The sequence below is a fragment of the Nematostella vectensis genome, chromosome 9 (assembly GCF_932526225.1).
Source record: "Nematostella vectensis chromosome 9, jaNemVect1.1, whole genome shotgun sequence".
Lineage (NCBI taxonomy): Eukaryota > Metazoa > Cnidaria > Anthozoa > Actiniaria > Edwardsiidae > Nematostella > Nematostella vectensis.
In genome coordinates, this window is record NC_064042.1 from 6,296,158 (window position 1) to 6,318,040 (window position 21,883).

The 21,883-nt window shown below is 39.8% G+C and overlaps 1 protein-coding gene and 1 long non-coding RNA gene across 2 annotated transcripts; one reads left to right on the top strand and one right to left on the bottom strand.

Moving 5' to 3' along the window:
• The first annotated feature begins 839 nt into the window (after positions 1–839).
• LOC116601847 lies at positions 840–4,241 on the top strand. The gene is made up of 2 exons (XR_004290159.2): positions 840–1,091; positions 3,256–4,241. It is a non-coding gene; the product is annotated as an uncharacterized LOC116601847 (long non-coding RNA).
• Positions 3,035–21,880, bottom strand: LOC5518126 (autophagy-related protein 16). The gene is made up of 21 exons (XM_048732950.1): positions 21,732–21,880; positions 19,233–19,312; positions 19,122–19,159; positions 18,422–18,539; positions 18,048–18,121; positions 12,842–12,932; positions 12,488–12,577; positions 10,520–10,590; positions 10,153–10,215; positions 9,561–9,651; positions 9,214–9,319; positions 9,046–9,116; positions 7,827–7,898; positions 7,244–7,364; positions 6,640–6,700; positions 6,488–6,541; positions 5,897–5,961; positions 5,054–5,141; positions 4,441–4,488; positions 4,256–4,354; positions 3,035–3,306 (listed from the first exon to the last, which is right to left on the bottom strand). The coding sequence occupies exons 1-21, from the start codon at positions 21,835–21,837 to the stop codon at positions 3,207–3,209; spliced, it is 1,707 nt and encodes a 568-aa protein (XP_048588907.1). The 5' UTR covers positions 21,838–21,880; the 3' UTR covers positions 3,035–3,206.
• Between the last annotated feature and the right edge of the window lie 3 nt (positions 21,881–21,883).

Below are 21,883 nucleotides of genomic sequence, written 5' to 3' on the forward strand. Positions count from 1 at the left end.
ATGGCATCCAAGATGGTTTCACAAGCCTTCAAGAAGTAGACTTTGTGTTTTAAGGTCATGGAAATGGGCATGGAGGATCAGAATCAAGGTATCTATTTGTGTTTTGTGTTGTGTTTGCTGATCTTTCCCTTTTATGGCATTTTCAGCTTTTCTTCAGTCAATTCGGCTGTTTTTCCTTGTTTGACTTGAAATTTGTCAAAGAACCTGAACTATTATTTGGCTGAAGAGTAGTTACTATATATCTTCAAGACTATCTCTTCTTTAGACTGATGCATGAGTATCTTCATCTCGTTTTTGCGTGTTCTTTGGCCGTATTAAAGCGCCTTTTTCAAGATTCAAGATTCATGATTTGAAATTTTAAACGAACGGAATTTAAAATTTCAAATCGTGAATCTTAAAGCTTGAAAAAGGTGCTTTAATACGGCCAAAGAATACCATGTTCTGGTCAGGTAATGCGATGACGCAGCATAAAATCTTGTAAGGAAAATTCGTGCATCATCAGTCAACAACCCTGTGAATTCCGACGAACTTTTACCTTTACCACTAAACAATATTATTCTTCGGGAGAACAATTTGTCCCAGGTAGATAGGAAATTGCAAAATAAGTCCAAACAGATGAACAACCAGACAATGAAGTAAAAATATTGCTTGAAATTTGAAGCCAGTTTTTTAAACTTTTTTCTGCTAATGACGCCATTAGCGCGCGCTGTTGTGAGGTTTTTTGTCTTTTGCGTAGAATTCATAGATCCGACGCGCGCACGAATATCCAATCAGAAAGCAGCAAATAGAGGCCAGCGAAGTGCAACCCAAAAGTCCCACAAATTGTACAACATGTCCAGTGAGGTCAGTGAGTCCTGCCCGGAGTTATTTTAAATACAGACGTTTATAGGGGTTTTCCTGCGACTTGGAAAATAAAACACAGTAACCTAACATGATAGAAACTTGTCTTGTTGTCCAAGCTTGGTGAAAATCTTGTGAGAATGAAGCATAGAAATAGATAACTACGAGTTTGATTGTTGAATGGAAACGGCACGTATCCAGCTCAAAATACGAAAAATTGGAAATGATAAGATAAAGCGGTGCTCTCTACGGTAGGTACTAAGTGTTTATGCGTTTTCAAAGCTATTTTTGTCAACTTGCAGTGATTTAAGTGCGGGGAAAATCAGAAGAGAAAGCCGAATTCGCTGTTTACGACCGACTTCTAACTACAAGTTTTATCGGCAAACGTCAAGATTTATAGTAAAAATACAAACGACAGTCTCATTCCTATATGTAATTGAAGTAGCCTAGGTAACATATCAAACACAAGTTTAATGGTAGGACTTACAATGCTCTTGTATGTGGTTTGTTTGCTTTTTGTTTTTCGTTTCTTCGTAGTAAATTTTACGTGTTTTTCGACAATTGAGTCCCAACTCTACACAAAAGCGGCCGAAAAAAGAAAACAGTGCTATTACTTTCTACGCTGACCGGAAAATGCTTATTTGATTGTCCATATTCGCAGAAAAATATCTCAAACCAATCTTTTTCGGCGTCGATTGCCGACTTTTTGTGGGACCACATGCCTGTTATTGCACCATTTCTTTCCTGATTGGCTATTCGTGCGCGCGTGATTGACATGTCGGATCAATAAATTTAAAATAACTTATAACAAAAATAAAACATCCTTTTTCGTGCCTCCAAGGAATTCTCCCAAACAAAAACACCTCGGTTTTCAAAACTCAATAAAGGCACGCAAAGAATTCTTAATTCTTAAGTGAAGACCCACATGATGTGTTATGATATTTCTTCCAGGGTGCTATAATACCCTCTAATGCCTAGTGCACACTACCGACCAGGCCCGTACCCAGGTGGGGTGCAGGGGTGCGAACGCACCCCCCCCCCCCCCCCCCACACACACACACACACACACACACAACGGCCGAAGGTACACTTTCGGTTCCCAATAGACGTGCTATTTGTAGACAAAACTAAGCATAAGCTAGTTTACTCTGGTATGTAGCCAAATCCGACAATAAACTTCTCGTGAAGATACTGCAAAGGTGTAAAAAAAACCCTTTTTGTTCTTTCGGGGGTGGTCAGATTTTTATCAGAGAACTCATCCCCCCCCCCGGAAAAAATAGGTCCACTTTTTCGGATTTCGCACACCCCCCCCCCCCCCCCAAGAAAAATCCTGGGTACGGGCCTGGCGACATATCGACAATAACGACGGGCGCGCACACTCTTATCTTCGACATAACAATAAACCCCAGGAGAAAAGTTCTGTTATGCCTAGTGCACACTAGCAACATAACGACATGTGCGCGCGCACTATGTTAAGCCCGACATAACGACATGGACATTACAAAAAGAAAAACAATGTTTTTTCTCTTATGTCGTTATGTCGGGCTTAACATAGTGCGCGCGCCCATGTCGTTATGTTATGTTGCTAGTGTGCACTAGGCATAACATAATTTTTCTCCTGTTTGTTCCTATCACTTCACCAATCTGTGTCGTGTCTCTGCGTTTGTTTGTACATGACGCGACACGGATAAGTAAACTGAAACAAACAGGAGGCAAGCTCTGTTAGCAGGCTATTAGCGCATGACAGTTTTCATTAACAATTTCCATATAATTCCGCAGCCTCGCACCTCCTCGTACTACAGTGATCAGGCCCGTAGCCAGGATTTTGAGGGGGGGGGGGGGGGTGGGTTCGTTTACCCATTTTCTCGTAGGTAGCTCGTCCTACCCCGTAGTGGTACCTAACAAGAGCGGACCTTCCGTTCCAGTCGAGTGGGGGAGAAGGGGGGGGGGGGGGGGGTCCGAGCCCCCTGGCTACGGGCCTGGTAATACCTCCATTAAGCGACAATCATCTATTGTGCGGCCGATTCACCAAGTCCTAAAATATCAATTTCTATTTAACGTTTTGGCTGCCTCCATGAAGTGCCCCCCTTTCACGGCCCTGAGGGTGTCAACCTAATAGAGGTACCCCTGTAATCGTAAACCAAAGCTGGCTCGAGGCTCTGGAGCCAGGGTAATAGGAGAGGTCCATGATATGTCAATAAAATCTTTGTGATAGTGAAGTTTTACCGGTTAGTTCCTCTGTACATTCTACCAGCATTAGCTATAATATACAATATTCCTACACTTTTCTTTGCATTTCTTACTCTGTTCGGGTCTTTGGTGATATTTATGTACAATTCGATGAATTTTGTAGGAAGGACGAGGCTCTACCCGTACTTGTCCGTCCATACTATCGCGTGCTTATTTCGATCACAGGTGATGATGATACCGCCTGAGGGGTGCCACGCTGAGACAATAACCGCGGAGCTGTCAACAAAACAAGGCATTTAGAAATAGCCCATTCCAGCTATAAGCATGCGCGCGCACTCGCCATGGGAACCTATCTCAACTACCGGCATGCAGCGCGCGCTTCGTTTGATGTAAGCTTAAAAAAGCGCGCGCTGCATTCTGATAGTTGAGGTAGGTTTCTAAGATTATGCGCGCGCAAACTTATAGCTGGAATGGCCTATTGATGGAAGAGCAACATCGGGCATGTAGAACTCTCAAAATAATAATAAACGCAGTATTTATATAGCATATAGGAAAATAAGACAAGAAATGTGAAAGCAATATAAGTATTTCTAGATACAGGCACAAGACATGGGCGTTAACCAAGGTGGCGGCTGTTGTCCTTTCCGGCGTGAATTTGTTTGACGTTCGACAGAGAAATATCCAAGAGCATGGAATGGAGAGTAATTCAGGTAATCGTTTCAATAAATGACATTTCAATAATATTCAAGTCTGCCGAAAGGGAAATCGCCTGTGTGCACCTGTGCATAAGGACATATAGTCTGATGATGTGAAAGTGGTTAACAAAACTAAATGATTGTCGTATATCAGAATCTGGAAGCTACCATGCAAGCATTACCTCTGATAACTTCATTCAATACATCAATCACTAAATTGATTGAAGTTTTTCAATTGAAATTTATTCAGTTTTAGTGAAAATAAGGAACCTGTCAAGCCTCGTACAGACATCACCAACATGAATCACTTTTGCGGGCGCCACTTCGCAAGACAAAGGAAATGCTAGCGAACTACTTCACGGCACTTCCCATCAAGGTGTTTACCAGCAATGCTGCTGCTGTTAGCACAAGGCTTTAAAATTGTTTAAAATATCTCTGACATCTGTTTCATTACCTATCTCTCCGAATATCTTATCTCTATTTGCTTTGAATAAACTGGACAAAAAGATTCGTTCATTAAGAGTTGTTACCTGTGTTCCCTAAGCACCTTCTCTAATTTCGCAGTACTGTTGTTCCATATGTACACCCCGCCATCTTGTGAACCGCAAATACAGTATTGCCCGTCCGGGCTGGAAAGAGGGAAACCACTCAAATTAGCTCTTATAGTCCAGATTACGACTCGGGACTCGATGTCAGCGCTTTAACCAGCTCTTACCTAAACTGTGCTCTGGTCCAGTCAGTGGCTAATCGAAAACCCTCAGCACTAAAGTAAGAAAAGGCATAGATTCATATTTATAGCAGTGAAACTGTAGTGAAAAGCTTACGGTGTCCCACATCCTACATCCCGAATCATATTCCAACATAATAATACCCAGAGTTTTCCATGGGTAAAATATAGCAGCCATCATCACTTGCATCAGCACCTTTTTCTCATCCTCTGCGCAACCCTCACAACTTGGAATTGCCTGAACCCCCATCCCATCCAACTTACAACCTTCACAACTTGTAATTGCCCCTCTTCCCCGAAAGTGAGTTCTCCCCTACCCCCACCCTATCCCCCAACACAACTCGAGAATGCCTTACATAAACCTACCAGAGCCGTAGCAGGCACGTAAGATTAAGGGGGGGGGGGGGTACAATACAGAAACATTTATAAAATATTGGGGGGGGGCACGGCCACGCCCCTTCTTGTAATTCCCTCATACTTTTCGACGATATTGGGGGGGGGGGCACATGCCCCACCCCTGCTACGGCCCTATTCCACTTTTAACATGTCTTCTACTCGTAAATCCTTACACTGTTGTCATGTTTTCTGCAGATATTCTTACCTGCAAGTCGCTACTACTTGGCTTGTACTTCTTAAATCAATCACTTTTAGTGTGTCGTCCCGCGTACTGGCCAGAACTTGATTCATATCTGTGCGACACGTGGAAAACTTAATTTTAACAATGATTAGTTTCGAATTTATGTTAGGAAGCTAGTTTTAGTTATTAGTAGTCCCTAGCGGAAACATAGAAGTAGCATTGTAGTCTCGTCTACAAAGATTTTTTTGTAGGAAACTCCCCTATGTCAGCTCTATTATATTAATTAATATTTTTGAAAGGCTCAGCTTAGAGGAATTCCCAAAACATTTCTTCCCAGCTGTTCAAAAGATTCTAATCTAAAAACATCCTTATAGTGAACAGAACATAATTCCGTGAAAACAGTAAAAACCACCCCGAGCCGAGCCTTATAAAAAGGGCCTGAACGCTCTGTGTAAATCACTTCACTCATCGCTTCACTCTGTTCACACTTGACTTCACTTCATCACTTCAATCAGTACTCCTCTTCTCAAGTAAAGCAGTGCCATCAAATATCCTAGATCTTGGTACCTCTCGTAACATTTACATTATATAAAAGGTGGTAAAATACATATCAACGAGTACAGTATGTACTGTATACAATATGTACTTTAATCATGATTGTTACGAAGTTTTTCATCCTCTCAAAGTTTTATCGCCTCGCCCCTTGCTGGTAAAATACTGTAAATTGCAGTAATATAAGTATCAAGATAATGTACAAAACCGTCGTGGTATAATGGATATCTCCAAATAGTTTTTACATAAAAATCTTTTGGAACAATCCTAGTGGTCGCCAAATGTTTGCAAAGTTCTCCCAATCTAAACGCTCACCTGGGGATAGGTCTAACGATGTAACTTTACCCTGGAGCAAGATTTCACTAACGATGGATTCTGATCTGAAAAAAAAAAACAAGAGTTTACACATCTTGTAAAAACATTTCTTCGAAGCTGGCACCATCATCACTATCACAGCCATCATCATCTCTACGAGGCTACCAATCACTAATAATATATTTTAAAAAGCTTTTTTTTGGTGCATTAAAATCATCATCATCATCATCATCATCACAATAATCATCACCAACACCACCATCAACATGATTTGTTGAAAGCTATACATTACATCTATGACCACAATACTACAAATATTTCACAAAAATAAAGTTCATATGTTTAGCCTGTTCTTGCAAGGGATGGCTTCGCTGAACTATATGCATGTTAAGCCTTATTGGAAGGGTAGCAAATAAATATCCTAATTAAAGTTGTATTTCTCTATCCATCAAAGTGTGACAGGTTAACAAAAACTGCAATAGAAATGTGTACACTGAAAGCAATGAGAAAAACAATGTATCGTGGGTAGAATGGTAAACGCCCTATTTTTGTGTTATATTTTCACCACCACTAAAGATATATTTTCCTAACCTTGTGTCCCATAATCGGATCCTTTTATCAAAATGACCGCTGACAATTTGACTTCTGTTGAAGAGAACAGAAACTCAATTTATAGCGAGAAGAACAAACAATTAAAAATACTCGTTTCGCTTAAATTTTAGCCGTTTCATACAAGTGCTTACCCGATCCCCTCGTTGATGACAAGATCATTACAACTGGACCCAGCAAATATTGTTCTTGTGCCTGAAAAGCATCATCATCATCTTCATCCATCATCACAATCATCATCAACAATAAAATTAACGAACTATTGGCTTTTAACGGGTTTTAAGATGATCACTTGAGGGATCGAAAATCCGAAATTTTTTCCCACTTTTTGTATGCGTTGAAGCATTCCCCACAACACGGTTTACTAGCCTTGGTGTGACTAGAATGAATACAAACCAGGAGGTCGTTTCTCAAAAGTCTCGGTAATTACCGGGCCCGTTAGGGTACCGCCCGTAACCAGAATATTTCTGGTTAGGAGGGGGGGGGGGGTGCGGAATCCGAAAAAGTGGACCTAATTTTTCCGGGGGGGGGGATTCTATTTTATTTCTAATTCTAGGTTTATTGTCGGATTTGGCTACATACCAGTGTATGTGTTTTAGCTTATGCTTTATAGTTTTGTCTACAAACAGCACGTCTATTGAGAACCGAAAGTGGACCTTCGGCCGTTGTGTGTGTGTGTGTGTGGAGGGGGGGGGGGGGGGGGGTACAAGATGTAAAACAAACTAGGCGATTACTTACAAGCCTTGCTACGCAGGTCCCACACCTTGAGCGTCCTATCATGGCTTCCTGACACCAGCTTGGTGGCATCTCCCATGAACTTTGCTGTCATCACCTTATTTGTATGACCAGTCAGTGTGTGCTGCAGAAACAAGATTGTCATCAAGAACGTCAGAATGATAATTATTGTCATCACCACCACCACCATCAATACCACCACATTTAACATCAGATCACCACCACCACCATCACCACCACCATCATCATCACCATCACCATCATCATCACCATCACCATCACCATCACCAAAACCATCAGCACCACCATGATCATCACTATCGCCATCATCATCAGCATCACCATTTTTATCAATCCATTATCATCATCATCATGAACACATCATCATCATCATAACCATTATCACAAAAATCATCAGCATCACCACCATCAACATTACCATCATTGTCAACCCATTATCATCATCAACCCATCATCGTCATCATCATAATCAACCTATCATGTTGGTAATAGTCATTATCATCACCCCGCCATCACCATTACCATTAGCATCCCCATTTATATGGCTTTAACACTTTTCACTCACCCTTAATCTCTCATCACCGACAGTCCACACACGGCATGCCTGATCATTAGATGCTGCCAGCAACAACTTCTCCTAAAACACCAAAAATTTTACTTTTGCACAGTGCATGCACACTACATTGGCCACCTGGGTAGTGCTGCCAATGTTTGAATAAGCCAATTGTCAAAGCTGGATTGTCACTAGTTTACTTCCTGAGGGATGAGGGAAACCTCAGCCAATGAAGGCAAAATAATATATTAGAATCCACACTATTTAACAGGCAATACGCTCTAAATTATCAGTCACATCTTTAAAGGAATTTCCAATACACACAATGCTTTGACAATTTTGAAATATTTTTCTTGTTTTCTACTAAAAATAATCGTTATATATTATATTGTTAAATAATAGTTATACAATCGACCAGAAGAAAACAGGTGACAAAGCGGCTTAAAATGAGCCACTAACGATGCAATAGACCTACTACCTGATTACTATCAACTACCAAACCAGCATGGGTGGTCAGAACACGAAAACACATCACAACATGATAGTAAGCTTCTAGTTATAAAGATTGTCAATAAAAACATCGATTCTTGAATGTTAATAGACCAACTTCCTTAGAACTCTGTCCTAGTGGCCAAAGCAGCATGTGTAACACTATAATAGATATTGGAGAGGGGGTGCTTATTAGAGAGGGGGCGCTCATTGGAGAGGGGCCACTTATTGGAGAAGGAGTCGCTTATTGGAGAGGGGCAACTTATTGAAGAGGGGCCGCTTATTGGAGAGGGGCAACTTATTGGAGAGGGGGCCGCTTATTGGAGAGGGGCAACTTATTGGAGAGGGGCCACGTATTGGAGAGGGGCCACTTATTGGAGAGGGGCCACTTATTGGAGAGGGCTGCTTATTGGGAAGGGGGCTCTTATTTCATTTCGGGGGGAAATACCAGCTTTGAATTGATTAAGAACAAAAATTTGCACACATAGGTATAAAGAAGTTGAAGTGATAATAAGTAGACACGCGTTGAAGGTGTCAATGCGAGCTCAATAAAATTAAGATTTACAGCATTCAAGTGGTGCTTTTGTTAGGATATTTTCCAGGAGGAGGGAAGTGGGGCGCTTATTGTGAAGGGCCTTTTTTTTAATTCGAGTTTGAGGGGGCACTTATTGGGGAGAGGATGCTTATTTAAAGGGAGGTGCTTATGAGAATCAATACAGTGAGAGCATAAGGAGGAATCTACCTGTGGGTCAAATTCTACTGACGTCACTGCAAACGAGCATCCATGCAAGGTGCCCTTAGGTAAGCACACGTCTGAAAACAAATCAACAAAGTTTGTAGTTGAGCACACTTGGTAGCACCAGGTTTACAAATAATCATGAGGAGTGCAGTTTTAGAGTGTCCTGCTTACCATTAAGCATCTCCCAAAGTTTAACCTTTTTATCCCCACCACCTGTGGCAAACAAGCGACCCGATATGCTAAATCTTGCAGATAACACTTCCCCATCATGTGCATCCTGCCGACAGTAATACAAAACAATAATAGATTTATTATCATCTGTCTGCTTTCCCATCTGTCTGTCTGTCCATCTAAATGTCAGTACATCTGTCTGTCTGTCTGTCTGTCTGTCTGTCTGTCTGTCTGTCTGTCTGTCTGTCTGTCTGTCTGTCTGTACGTCCGTCCGTACGTCCGTCCGTCCGTCCGTCCGTCCGTCCGTCCGTCTGTCTGTAATTATTATCGTTTTCATCACTACTTACAAATTTCGAGGTTGGATAAGAAGGAATTGTTGTGATAACACAAAATGGAGCCACTGGTGGTCCACAGTCGAAAGATCCTGACTTAGGAATCCTGTCAAATATATAACAGTTGTTTTTAATATTTAACTTTGGCTCACAGTAAAAAAAACATCATGACATTTGACGATAGCCAGCTCTTATTTGAGCCTCTATTTCCAAGGTGCATTGCATGATGGAAAAACCTTGCCCATGGCCCTTGGACCTCATGGAGTCTAACATTGTGCTTCAGGAACATCTTAGTCTGATACTTGCAGTACATTAACTAAGTTCCTTTGATTGCACAGTCTTGATACTTTACTTAGAGTACATTAAACTTCCTTTGATGCATAGTCTGATACAGTAATTATAGTACATTGGCTGGTAGCCTGCCAGCCGGCTCTCAATCAGGCCTATTTGGCAATGATTTTTTTTGTAGTACCCCAGCGCACCTCGGCCTTTACACACACCACAGCATTCCCAATATTCTAAAACAAAACATTTCCAAATAACCTAGAATGAGAGCCGGTTAGCTGGCTAATTAACTGGTTCCTTTGTTACACAATCCGATACTTACGGTACATTTACTGGTTCCTTCGCTGCTTCAATGAGATCTTTTTGTAGCTTTGCATGTCTTATTCTGAAAAGAGGAGAGGGAAAAAATAAATGATAGCAGTTTATTTGCCAAACAAAAGGAAAATTTGTCAGCAAGCCAACATTAACTTAAGACTGGATGGATTAGAATTATGCATAAAATTAGAATTGAACACTGTCTGCTTAGCAGCGGTTTTAAGTGTCATGCAAGCCTTTAAAAGCGGCTGCTGAGCAGACTAATGTATCCTGGGCATTTTTTTATTAGGTGTATTAATAAAAGCTGTTTTTTTTTTGTTTTGTTTTGTTGTACATCTCTTGGTGTTGCCTTTTACAAAAAACCTTTTATTTACCTCTGTTGGTGTTCATTATCTAAGTTAACTTTATCTGCATCCCTTGCTTTTTGCATCATCCATCTTTCAACCTACATAACAAAATTGTATTATCTTTGTATACCTCAACCAGGAAAACACAACTATTCATACCTCTAATTGGCTCCAAAAAGTTCCTGTCTGGCCCAAGCAAACGAGGACCACAAGATATTTATGGCCTTGCGCAAGGTGTTGCGCATCAGAGCGTAACACAAATTCGCTAGGTTTATGATTATAACTTTGATCTCGAGAAAGCTACACACTTTTTATTTTATTTGGATAACGTTTGTCTAATGTGCACCTCGAATCCAAAATTAGAGGTAGTAAAAGTTTCAAAAACATTAAAAAATATACCAAAATAAAAACAGTGCCATAAAAACGGGCCGCTTTAAAGCCCATTTTTTATGAACATTGCTCCATCTTTTTGCTAATTAAAAAGAAACTTTATCTTTTGTAGTTTGATCAATGTCATAAATGGAATGCACTTTAAATTCTCTTTAAGATGCTGTCCTTTTTATAGAAAGAGGAAAAGAAATGTGAAATTTTTTCGACAATAGGAAACACAAAACGTCGAACTATGTCGCACCTTTTTTCGCCCTATTTTGCCCTTTTTGCCTTCATCGTGACTTTTTTTGCCCTTTCTGCCCATTGCACCCTTTTTCCTTTTTTTGCCCTTTTTGACTTTTTAGCCCTTTTTGCCTCTTGCCCTTTTTGCCTTATTTTGCCATCGCGCTCTTTCTGCATTTTCATTGTGCTTTTTATGCAGTATGAAGTGTTTTTTCTATCTATTTAAGCGTATTTTTTATCCCTAGACAATATTAATCAGCTGTTACGAATACTAGTGAAATCTAAAACAAGTGCGAATAGTATATATACTTTTCTAGACGTAATTTGAGAAGAAAGGAATGGTTGCTGGCAGCCTGTTGATATAATTTGAAACTTCTCGGGTATTTGCCTACTTTCAGTTCTTGCTTCTCATCTTCTTATGCAAGACAAGAATTCGCCCCATTCAAGTTTGAATATTCCAAACTTAAAAGCATGGAGAAATGTACATTCTATAACGAAAATAATTTTAGAAGCCTAAATTGTTCAATGATAGAGCTCCCATATAATCTGAATTTTCCGAAGCTGAATTAAATTTTGATTTTTTATAGCAGGATTCTAGGGAGGCGCGCGATAGGGCAAAAAAAGTGTGCTATAGGGCAAAAAAGTGCGCGATAGGACAAAAAAAGGCAAAAACATGAGCGATAGGGCAAAAGAAGGCAAAACCCATTTGCAGCGTTCAAATGTTATGCAGAGGTTTATGATAACTACATAACGTCCATACTTCGACAACATAATATCGAGGTTTTCTATTAGGTTAGAAACGTAGTATGACTGTTTTTAAAAACTGCGATAATCAAACTTTTATATCCCAAATTTCAGATACGTATAACACAATACTTAAGAAATAGAAGTAAATCTAAAACGAAATGTCGAGAAATTCTTTGTTGACCCAGGCTTGCGCTTCACCGTGCGCAAGGCCTTATAAGAAGATTTATCAGCACAAAGCATTATTTTTGCAGGAGCCATAAGGGAGGTTCCCTGCACGTTTCACAAGTTTTAAAATTCAGAAATCCATTTCACAATAAACTGACGACAAGGATCAGTCTTTACTCAGAAATCACAGATTCATGACTTATAAAGAGCATAGAACACGATTCAAATTTCAGCATTTTCGAATCACAGCAAAGGTAGCAATAATGGATCACAATTTTCAATTTGTCCTTTTCACGATTAATGATGAACAAAAAAGGCAGTTTTTGCGAATCACAAAAATAACCCTTTCTGCCCCTGCTTTTTTAGCAAATGTACAGCCCACAAATCAACCAATGACAGCACGTGCAGTACCATAGCCGTATAATAATCTATTGTTTTACTGGCAACTAGAGAGGTACTTGGTATACTTACAAGCTCTCGGTTTTCCTCTTGTGTTTTACGGTGCTTCTCTTCAAGTGACGTGTGTTCAAGCTGCAACACTTGTAGCTCGTCTTTGAGGATCTATAAATAATACATATATAATACTTATAATCAAACAATACAGTCCAACCATTGTGATACAATGCATAGTGTATAACACCTATGTAATCACACAATACAGACCACCAATGTTGATACATTGCATAAAAAAGCTGGTATGTGTGGCAATAGCCAATAACACCACAATGAATAGGGGAAAATAAGGAACTGGAAGTCCTAAACTTTATCAGAGTTACACATGACAAGGAAAAATAATAGACAGTATAGTGGTGTAGTGTACAGTACCTCATTAGTTTTTTCCAGTTCTACAATAACTTGGGCTAAATTATTACACTCTGTTTTCAGGGCATCTTGGTTGTTTTGGGCATCATGAAGCCTACAACAGAGAGTAAAGCATTTATTATAAGGAAGCCTATTATAGGAGAGAGTGAGGTACTCCTTTTAAGGATGCTTATAGTTTAGGAGAGAGTATCATTATTGGGGAGCCAGGAGTTTTATTTAGGACTGGCAGCCTAAATAAAGGCCAGCTAATGTTTTCTGTATGCCAACTACTTTTAAAAAAGTTTTTTAAAGTTTTATTTGAACTAATAGTATAAAATAACTTCCACCCCTACTTATCAATCTCCACCACCTACTTTGAAACTTAAGAAGCCTCTGGGAGCCTATAGCAGACATTCAGTTAATTAGTAAATTGGTAATGGGAATTTCATGAGAATGTCCACTCTAATTGGTTAGCTATATCAGAATAATGGACAGTATCCACTACCTGGGATAATAATGCACTTTAATTTCAATAAGACCATTAACAATAATGACAGTAACAATGAATTCAATTAAAGTAGATATTTACAATTAAGAAACTATGGAAAATTCTGTTATATAAAAAAAATAATTACAATATAATTAGATCAAATAATGCCGATACCAGTAAGAAAAAACTATAATAATTCCTATAATAACAAATTAAGAGAGTCTAGCCAGTCATTTATCGATCTCTAGATCTAGATCGTTAATGTTTTTCACCTGCCTTTTTACTGCCCTCGAACCTCCAAGGCATACAAGGGCTCCTCTAAGAAGTGCGAAGCAGACCTTAGTGCAAATCCATGAAATTGTTGTGGAGTAGTCCTCATCCTTCTTCGCGGCCAAGAGTTCTGCCAGCCTGCAGTGGTATCGGCTACACTCCTCACCCATGCCAGCCGCGGTGCTGAAGACAAGAGGGGTGAACGTCCCTTGCTCTACTTCCATAACTCTTGATGCATATTTCCGCTTTTTCTCATTTTCATGTTGCCTATACAGCTGGTTCAGAGTCAGGTTCTTATAAGAGCCCGCATGGGGGTAACACACCCTTACATCAAAATATGCAGCCCTCTGCCTTTCCCAGAATCCCCTAGCATGTATATCAAGGCGTGCGTCTGGGGCTTGATTCGCACCTCTGTTCAGTTCTTCGCCGGTAATCCAAGCTCTATTGCGACATCATAGCACACCATGTTGAGCAGCTCCGCTTCTAGGTCTCCTAGTTCATTATGGTGTTGTATAATGAAACCGCCATGCGGACATATCATTGCATGGTCAACGGTGAAACGGGAACCACACATGCACATTGACTGGTTATCAGGTATGGGCCAGTCATACCGCACTCTAATGGCGTCTCGGAACTCCCTCTTGTTTAGATCGAAGTCCAAATCTTTGAGCGGGATGACAGTCAACCAATTTGACTAGCCTTTTTCACTTGCTAGCTCTGCGACTCGTTGCATTTTTTCAGGAAGGGAGTTCTTTAAGCTTCCGAGCTTCTTAAGCAGGCCCTCGTCCTTAACTCTGCGCATGCGCCGCTGCAACTCATTAACATCTGCGTCATCTGCAGGCTCGTGAGACTGTGCCACTATCTGGTTTACAAGTGGGCCCGTTATATTCACGGAAGCTTCATATTCCCTTCTCGCGCTCTGTACAGGGTTTGTAAATCCCAATCCACCCATCCTTGCCGGCATTTCTAGGATTTCTCGTTCAATAGGGGAGCAATTATGCTCTGTGATTGAAGGTATTAAAACTTCAGCAATCGCGTCTTCTAGGGGTTTCAGCAACACATCAATGTCCGGTAGTGTTCTTAGAAAGTACGTCCATCGGTTCTTCAAGCCTTGCGCGAAGGCTGCATAGCAAGCCTGCGGTTGAGATTTCACAAATTCCGCTAGTTTTGCTATTTCACTCACCCAATCCACCACCTTTGCATTATTGTTTACATATTGTTCGAGGTGAGATCTTGATCCCAGTGCAGCTCCAAGGTGTTTGTGACACTGGCGCTCTGTAAGTATTGATTGCGAACGTAGCAATGGCAGGGCATAAGACTCTGATGTTATGCAGGGCTGCCACCCTGTTAAGGGAGTTAAAGGCATTTGACGCGTCAATGAGCAATGCGGCATCTGTTTCGTCTGCTTCAAATATCTTACGCATAGCGTGTATAGCTGCCTCACTCCCTGACTTGTGATCTGCGCACACCTGAAGATATCCACTTGCACTGATTACATCTTGCTTGGTAACCTTGGTAATGCACTTGCCGATGATTCTCCGAATCACTTCTTCAACGCTGATAGGCCGAACCTTGCCCTTGCCCTTATCCAGGGGGATCAAACGATTTGCTAGAATAGGGCCAATAGAAACAGGATCAACATATTCAGTACAAAGTCTCCTTGTGAGTGTGGCGAGACCTTCACATAAATTGTAACTTGATTTCTTAAAGGATTTACTTGCGAGGTCCTCTTAAACCCATTAGCGTCAACACCAGAGAGTCCCCCCGATCCTTTAGTCCGTAGGGCTGCCTCTTTTATCATCTCTCCATCAATCTGCTGATATAAGATGTCAGGAATGTCCTCAACCGGCCCAAATAACAGCGAGCCTAGCTTGGATTCCTTCGCTGCCAGGTGTTTGTCGTGCAGTTGGTTCATAACATCTTCTGTTAGCGGTAACACGCCCCCGCCATCATCATCACTCAGGAAGTGTAGCGCTGAGTTGACCTGGCCTTCCATGATTAACTTAGCGAAGACTTTAGCTTTGTTTTGCGGATCACTGTTCTTCTTTGGGTTTTGTAAGCGCCATTGAATCATTCGCCCCTTCACGAACAAAAACTTATGGGGACAGACCTTTTTCAAACTTTGCAGCTAAATTATGGAACTCCCTCCCCCTACACATTAGAAACACCGACTGTCTCAGCAAATTTAAATCGTCTTTAAAGACGTACTTATTTTGTAAGCACTACAACAATTGATTAGTTTTAACCATTAGAAATATTATCATAAGTATTAGTATAATAGAGTAGGATGTTTGTAAAGCATTGAGATTTTTATAATGCTATATTAAATTATTATTATTATTATTATTTTCTAGACATTGTTGGTGTTGTTTTGCTTTTGGCCTGGTTTTTGTAGCGCCAGAGCAAGGAGAACAATTAACGCTTTGAGCGTGATGTGCTGCATTGCTGTCCCATCGTTCCAGTCATTTGCGTGTTTGGTTAATTGATCGATAAAATCCCGTCCCGTTTTCCCATATGGGACCAAGAAGGTGTTTTTGCGCCATGTCGCGATCTCATTGTATGCATCATCGATTAGTGACGCCCTGATTGTTACAATTTCTCCATCACTATTTCGACCCCAATCAACCATCAGCAGTGTGCTAATTGCCGTATATTCTGGTAAACACCCTGGAACACGGGTAGACACTTCGGCTGGGTCATCCATTGTAGTACAGCGTTCTCTAGCAGTTCTCTCGTTTGAGAGTTGGCTCATCTCTGGCATGCTATCTTCAGTGGCGGTATCTTCAATCACATGGTGCGATGCTCTTTGTCGGATTGTACACTTGTGGACACTCTCTTCGTCACGCTCTTTGTCACGGTCTTTGTTGCGCACTTCGTCAAGCTGTTCCTCTGGGACTTGTAATGCAGTATGCAAATTCAGCGCAGGAGTCGGTTGTACATTAGCATTTTGGCTTTCTTGGTCTTCGTTGTTTTGATTATTTTCAGCAAAATTTATCATTCTCGTTGGCGTTTGAGAGCTCCCTGAATTACTCGTCAGCAAAGACTCATTTAAAGTAGTATTTGGGGATGTTCTTGTTGTTTTTCAAGCCGTGAAACCTGATCCCTCAGGTTTTGAGCTTTAAGTCCAAGATTCTGATAGCCCATTTGGTCCCAGAGTTGTTTCATTACTTCAATGTACCCTCGCTTTCTTCCATTTTCATTCCGAGGTGGATTCTCCGAGGATATCGTTTCCAATGCCCTCTTTTCACACTCCAAGACATCACTGTAAGTTTTAGTTCAATGTACAGTTAGTTTTAGTTCAATGTACAGTAAGTTTTGGTTCAATGTACAGTTAGTTTTAGTTCAATGTACAGTTAGTTTTAGTTTAATGTACAGTATATTTTAGTTCAATGTACAGTAAGTTTTAGTTCAATGTACAGTAAGTTTTAGTTCAATGTACAGTAAGTTTTAGTTCAATGTACAGTTAGTTTTAGTTCAATGTACAGTTAGTATTAGTTCAATGTACAGTTAGTATTAGTTCAATGTGCAGTAAGTTTTAGTTCAATGTACAGTTAGTTTTAGTTCAATGTACAGAAAGTTTTAGTTCAATGTACAGTAATTTCTAGTTCAATTTACAGTTAGTTTTAGTTCAATGTACAGTTAGTTTTAGTTCAATGTACAGAAAGTTTTAGTTCAATGTACAGTAAGTTTTAGTTCAATGTACAGTAAGTTTTAGTTCAATGTACAGTAAGTTTTAGTTCAATGTACAGTAAGTTTTAGTTCAATGTACAGTAAGTTTTAGTTCAATGTACATTAAGTTTTAGTTCAATGTACAGTAATTTCTAGTTCAATGTACAGTTAGTTTTAGTTCAATGTACAGTTAGTTTTCTCCGTTTGTGCTTTACACTTGCGACACTTGACACTCCTTTCAATGTAAGTTTCAGTTCATTCTCACACAATCTTTTTGGTGATATAGATTTCTAGAAAATTATTCTGTATTAGTGTACATAGCATAACAATAAACCCTAACTTTTGTCCAAATTTTGTATTTGATTTGTTCATCCCTGTAAATAACAATACTATACAACCACTATCCTCAGACTCAGTAAATAGTGGTGAAGAATGCAATTCCCCTTGCCTTTGGCATTCAGTATTTATTACAGGGAAGCCTATTACAGACATAGACAGGGCTTTCATTAAGTTTCAGAGTAGACGGTGGAGATTGATAAGTAGGGGGTGGAAGTTATTTTATCTCTATAGTTCAAATAAAACTAGCCGGTGCTCGATGGAGAATAGCTGGTGCTTCCGCCGGCCGCCGGGGCCTAATGAACCCCCTGATGCAGTAAAGTAGTATTCATTGAAAGTATACAGGTCATAGCATGCCTCTAAATATCGGGGGGGGGGGGGGGGGGAGGGGGCACGGTCATTTCCTTATAATTTTGTATAGGCCTAAGATTTTTATGCTATGTACTGTAGGGTGAGGGTACTTACTGGGCTCCCTTTGCAAGTATCTCCTCATCCTTTTGTTTAATGTTATTATTAAGTTCTACAATCTTTTGTGCACTCTGAAAAGAATGTTCAATAGCCACTTTTAACTTGGTACAGCACTACAAAGAAAGCAAGTCAATAAAGGCAGCTCCGATATATTTGTTAAAATTTCATAGACTCGAGAAATAATGTACATCACAGATGCTTGGAATTTATCACTTCGTTGTCTTCAGAATTTAGTTGCAAAGGGAATATTTGCAATTTATAAACATGGTATGGTATTACTTGATTATTGGATGGGATGGCTATAATAGTACTATATTTGAGAACCCCCCTCCCATAGAAAGCTTGACTGATTACGTATGACAATTCCTCACCTCTGACTTCCGTCTGTGTAGTTCAGTTAGTTCTTCTTGTGCTTTGAAAAGTTTTTGTTCTAAACTTGCTACTTTTTCCGAGCTGGCTGATGTGCCACCAGGTATGGTTTGACCAGAACTTAAAATAAAGGACAAGATAATACTTATGAAGTAAATAAATGCAAACTTATTCTGCATGACGTGAGTGTTCTGCTTTAAAAGCAAATAACAATCACAGGAACAAGGTCCCTTTGACATGCAAAACAACCCGTTGGCTTGTCAAACAACCCTCAACCTGTCAAACAACCATAGATTTCCTTATATTGCTTGTTATTTATAAGCCAAATGTCTGAAAATAGTAGGGCCCGCCTGCCATCCTTAAATAATTCCTTGACTTGCACAAAAAAAGCAGAGTAAGAAAATGTGAGCTACCTGTTAGTTGGGTGGGAGTGCACCCCCCCCCCCCCCCCCCCACAACAACCACCACCTATTTTGTTTCAATTAGATATGAATATTACCAAAAAAAACTCTTGCAAACACTCTAGACAACTCAATAAAGAAAAGTGCAACTTGAGACTATCCTGGAAATTCTAATTGACTACTGTATTATATCTTGTATTTTTATGGGAGCCTTATAAAAGTTATCCCGCCCCATACCCTAACACCAGACTATGGGCCTTAATTTTTGCCTTCTCAACCAACAGCCAATTGTAACACTTACTTTAATTCCTGGATTCTAGATTGTAATTCCACTCTTTCCTAAAAAAAAACAAAAAAATCAAGATGTATTATTTCAAAAATTAAAAAAGCTGGTTCTATCTTGCATGCTTACCTGCTGTAATTGAAATACTTGAATTTCTAGTTGTGTTATCTTGGCTTTGGAAGTGTCAGCAATTTCAAACATTTTGTTATCTAGAAAATAGCAAGACCATATTTTGTGTGTAAAATCAGTCCCATGCATACAGTACAACAGTATAACCGCGATGTGATAAATATTAATATTACTAATATTCTTCTAGCCTGCGTAGCGGCGCTAAAAGAGTGGGGGAAGGGGTCCGTGGACAAGAGAAAGCATAAAGCCTTCTGTCAGCTTTCTTCACAACCTAGTCACAGTGCATAGCATTTGCAGATGATGTGCAATTGAGCAGAATAATTTATTGTACTCTGATAGACGTAAACAACCTCTGATATGATTATTTTTGGAGAGAGAGTGCAGACATTTCTTCTAATCTTGAAATTTTCTCTAATTACCTATTATCATCTTTTTTTTTTGGATAAAGTAACAAAAAATTCTGTGACTATTACAATAATCTTACTCTGTTACTCCATTGAATAAACATCATACTACTAGGTAACATAACTGATGATTATTGTACAGATAGAAGATGAATCATTCATGTACTTATAAGTTAATAAGTCTTGGATAGGTCTAAGGAGACAGTACTTATGCTGACAACAAAAAGGATAGATGACGATGAAGAAATCGTTTGGGAGATCGCAAGGATGCATGGTAATGTGCAAAAAGCTTTATTCTTATTTAAGGAAGAAACCAAAAAACTGAGTCAATGCACAGATCGAGCGCATTTCAATTTCGATAGGCGCGATATCTAACATTATCACTGGTATCTGATATTGAGATTAGGATATTATCATTGTTTTCCTGTAATTACATGCTATTAGATAGTGGTTAGACCCCTTTCCTCTTCCCTTGATAGTGATTTTATCGGAGATTATTTTATTATCATCTACTAGATGTTTATTTAGATACCCTTCTTCTCTCTGCTGGACCCTCGATATTGTGATATTATCGGAGATTATCTTATTATTATCTACTAGATGTCTATTTAGATACCTTCCTTCCTTCTGCTGGACCATCGATATTGTGATATTATCAGAGATTATCTTATTAGAATCTACTATGTCTTTTTAGATCCTCTCCTTCCATCTGCTTAACCCCTCGATATTGTGATATTATCTGAGATTATCTTATTAGAATCTCATCATCATCATCATTGGCAGTCCGTCGAGGCGACGATGACTGTTCTATTGTGTTGGTCCTTTGATCTTAACTCTCCATGCTGGACGATCCCGAGCAGTGGTTTGCCAAGAGTTTGAGCTTATATCCCTCCACTTCAGGTTCCTCTTTACCACATCTTTGAACCTGAGTCTAGGCCGACCCTGATTCCTTGTCCCTGTCGTGAGCTGAGAGTAGAGCAGCTGCCTAGGCAATCTGTCAGTGTCCATGCGGTGAACATGCCCAGTCCATCTAAGATTTTTCTCAATGAGTGTGTCAGCCATTGACCGTAATCCGGTCCTCTTGTATATCTCTTTGTTTGTGACTTTATCCATCCAAGTAATTTTCATTATTTCTCTCAGGTGTCGCATCATATATGCATGTAAATTTTTCACCTGGCTGCGATATACAGTCCATGTTTCTGCACTGTATACTAGGGCAGATAAGACAACTGCTCGATAGACCTTGCCTTTAACCTTGAGCGATACGTGATGGTTGTCCCACAGCCGCTCTCTCAGCTTAGCATATGCTGCGCTGGCCTTCCCCTTTCTGAAGGTGATCTCATTATCTATTCGTGCATTGTCAGAGATGGTACTTCCCAAGTACACAAAGTCTTTGGTCTGGACCAGGGTCTCATTTCTTACATGGATTTCGCCAGGAATCTACTACTAGAATCTACTAGAATCTACTAGATGTCTATTTAGATATTCCTCCTATGCTGGACCCCTCAATATTGCAATGTTATTGGAGATTATCTTATTAGAATCTGCTAGATATCTATAGAGATTCCTTCGTCCTCTCTGCTGGACCCCTGGATAAAATCGGATATTCGACTACAAAATCTACTTTGACTGTCATGTTTGTAGAACGAGTCTATACTTATGTGATATTATTAAGTCGTGAGATGCAATAATCAAGGTTCAACACAGCAGTTCTAAAGTTCTAGTATCTGATATATATATAAGTAATCAGATGGACTTTTTATGTGTAAATCTTGTGATATTATCTAATATTATCAAGTCATGAGATGCAATAATCTAGGTTCAACATGGCAGTTCTAACGGTATAAGATCTGATAAATAACAGAAATTAGATTTGTTAGCTTTGTTATAATACCGGCTAAATATCTGATACTAGAACCTTGTGAAGAAATATCTGATTTATATCCGATTTCGGATGAGTGATAAATATCGTATAAATATCAAAGTGCAAGAAAAGTTCGATATCGATATTTCATTTTTTGTTTTGCAATTAGTAAACATGACTATCTTACAATTATTATTCGGTGCTCTCACAAAAAAGCAGGGTGGTACTCACGAGCTTTGATGAGATCGCAGAAGCCTTGGACATCGTTTTGGTTGCGATATTCAAGTTTCTGTAGTATTTTCCTTCTCCAGGTTAGGGCCTCACCTCCGGCCGCCATCTTGGATTTACCAGCCCTTCAATCTAAAAACTTCACACGGTCAAGC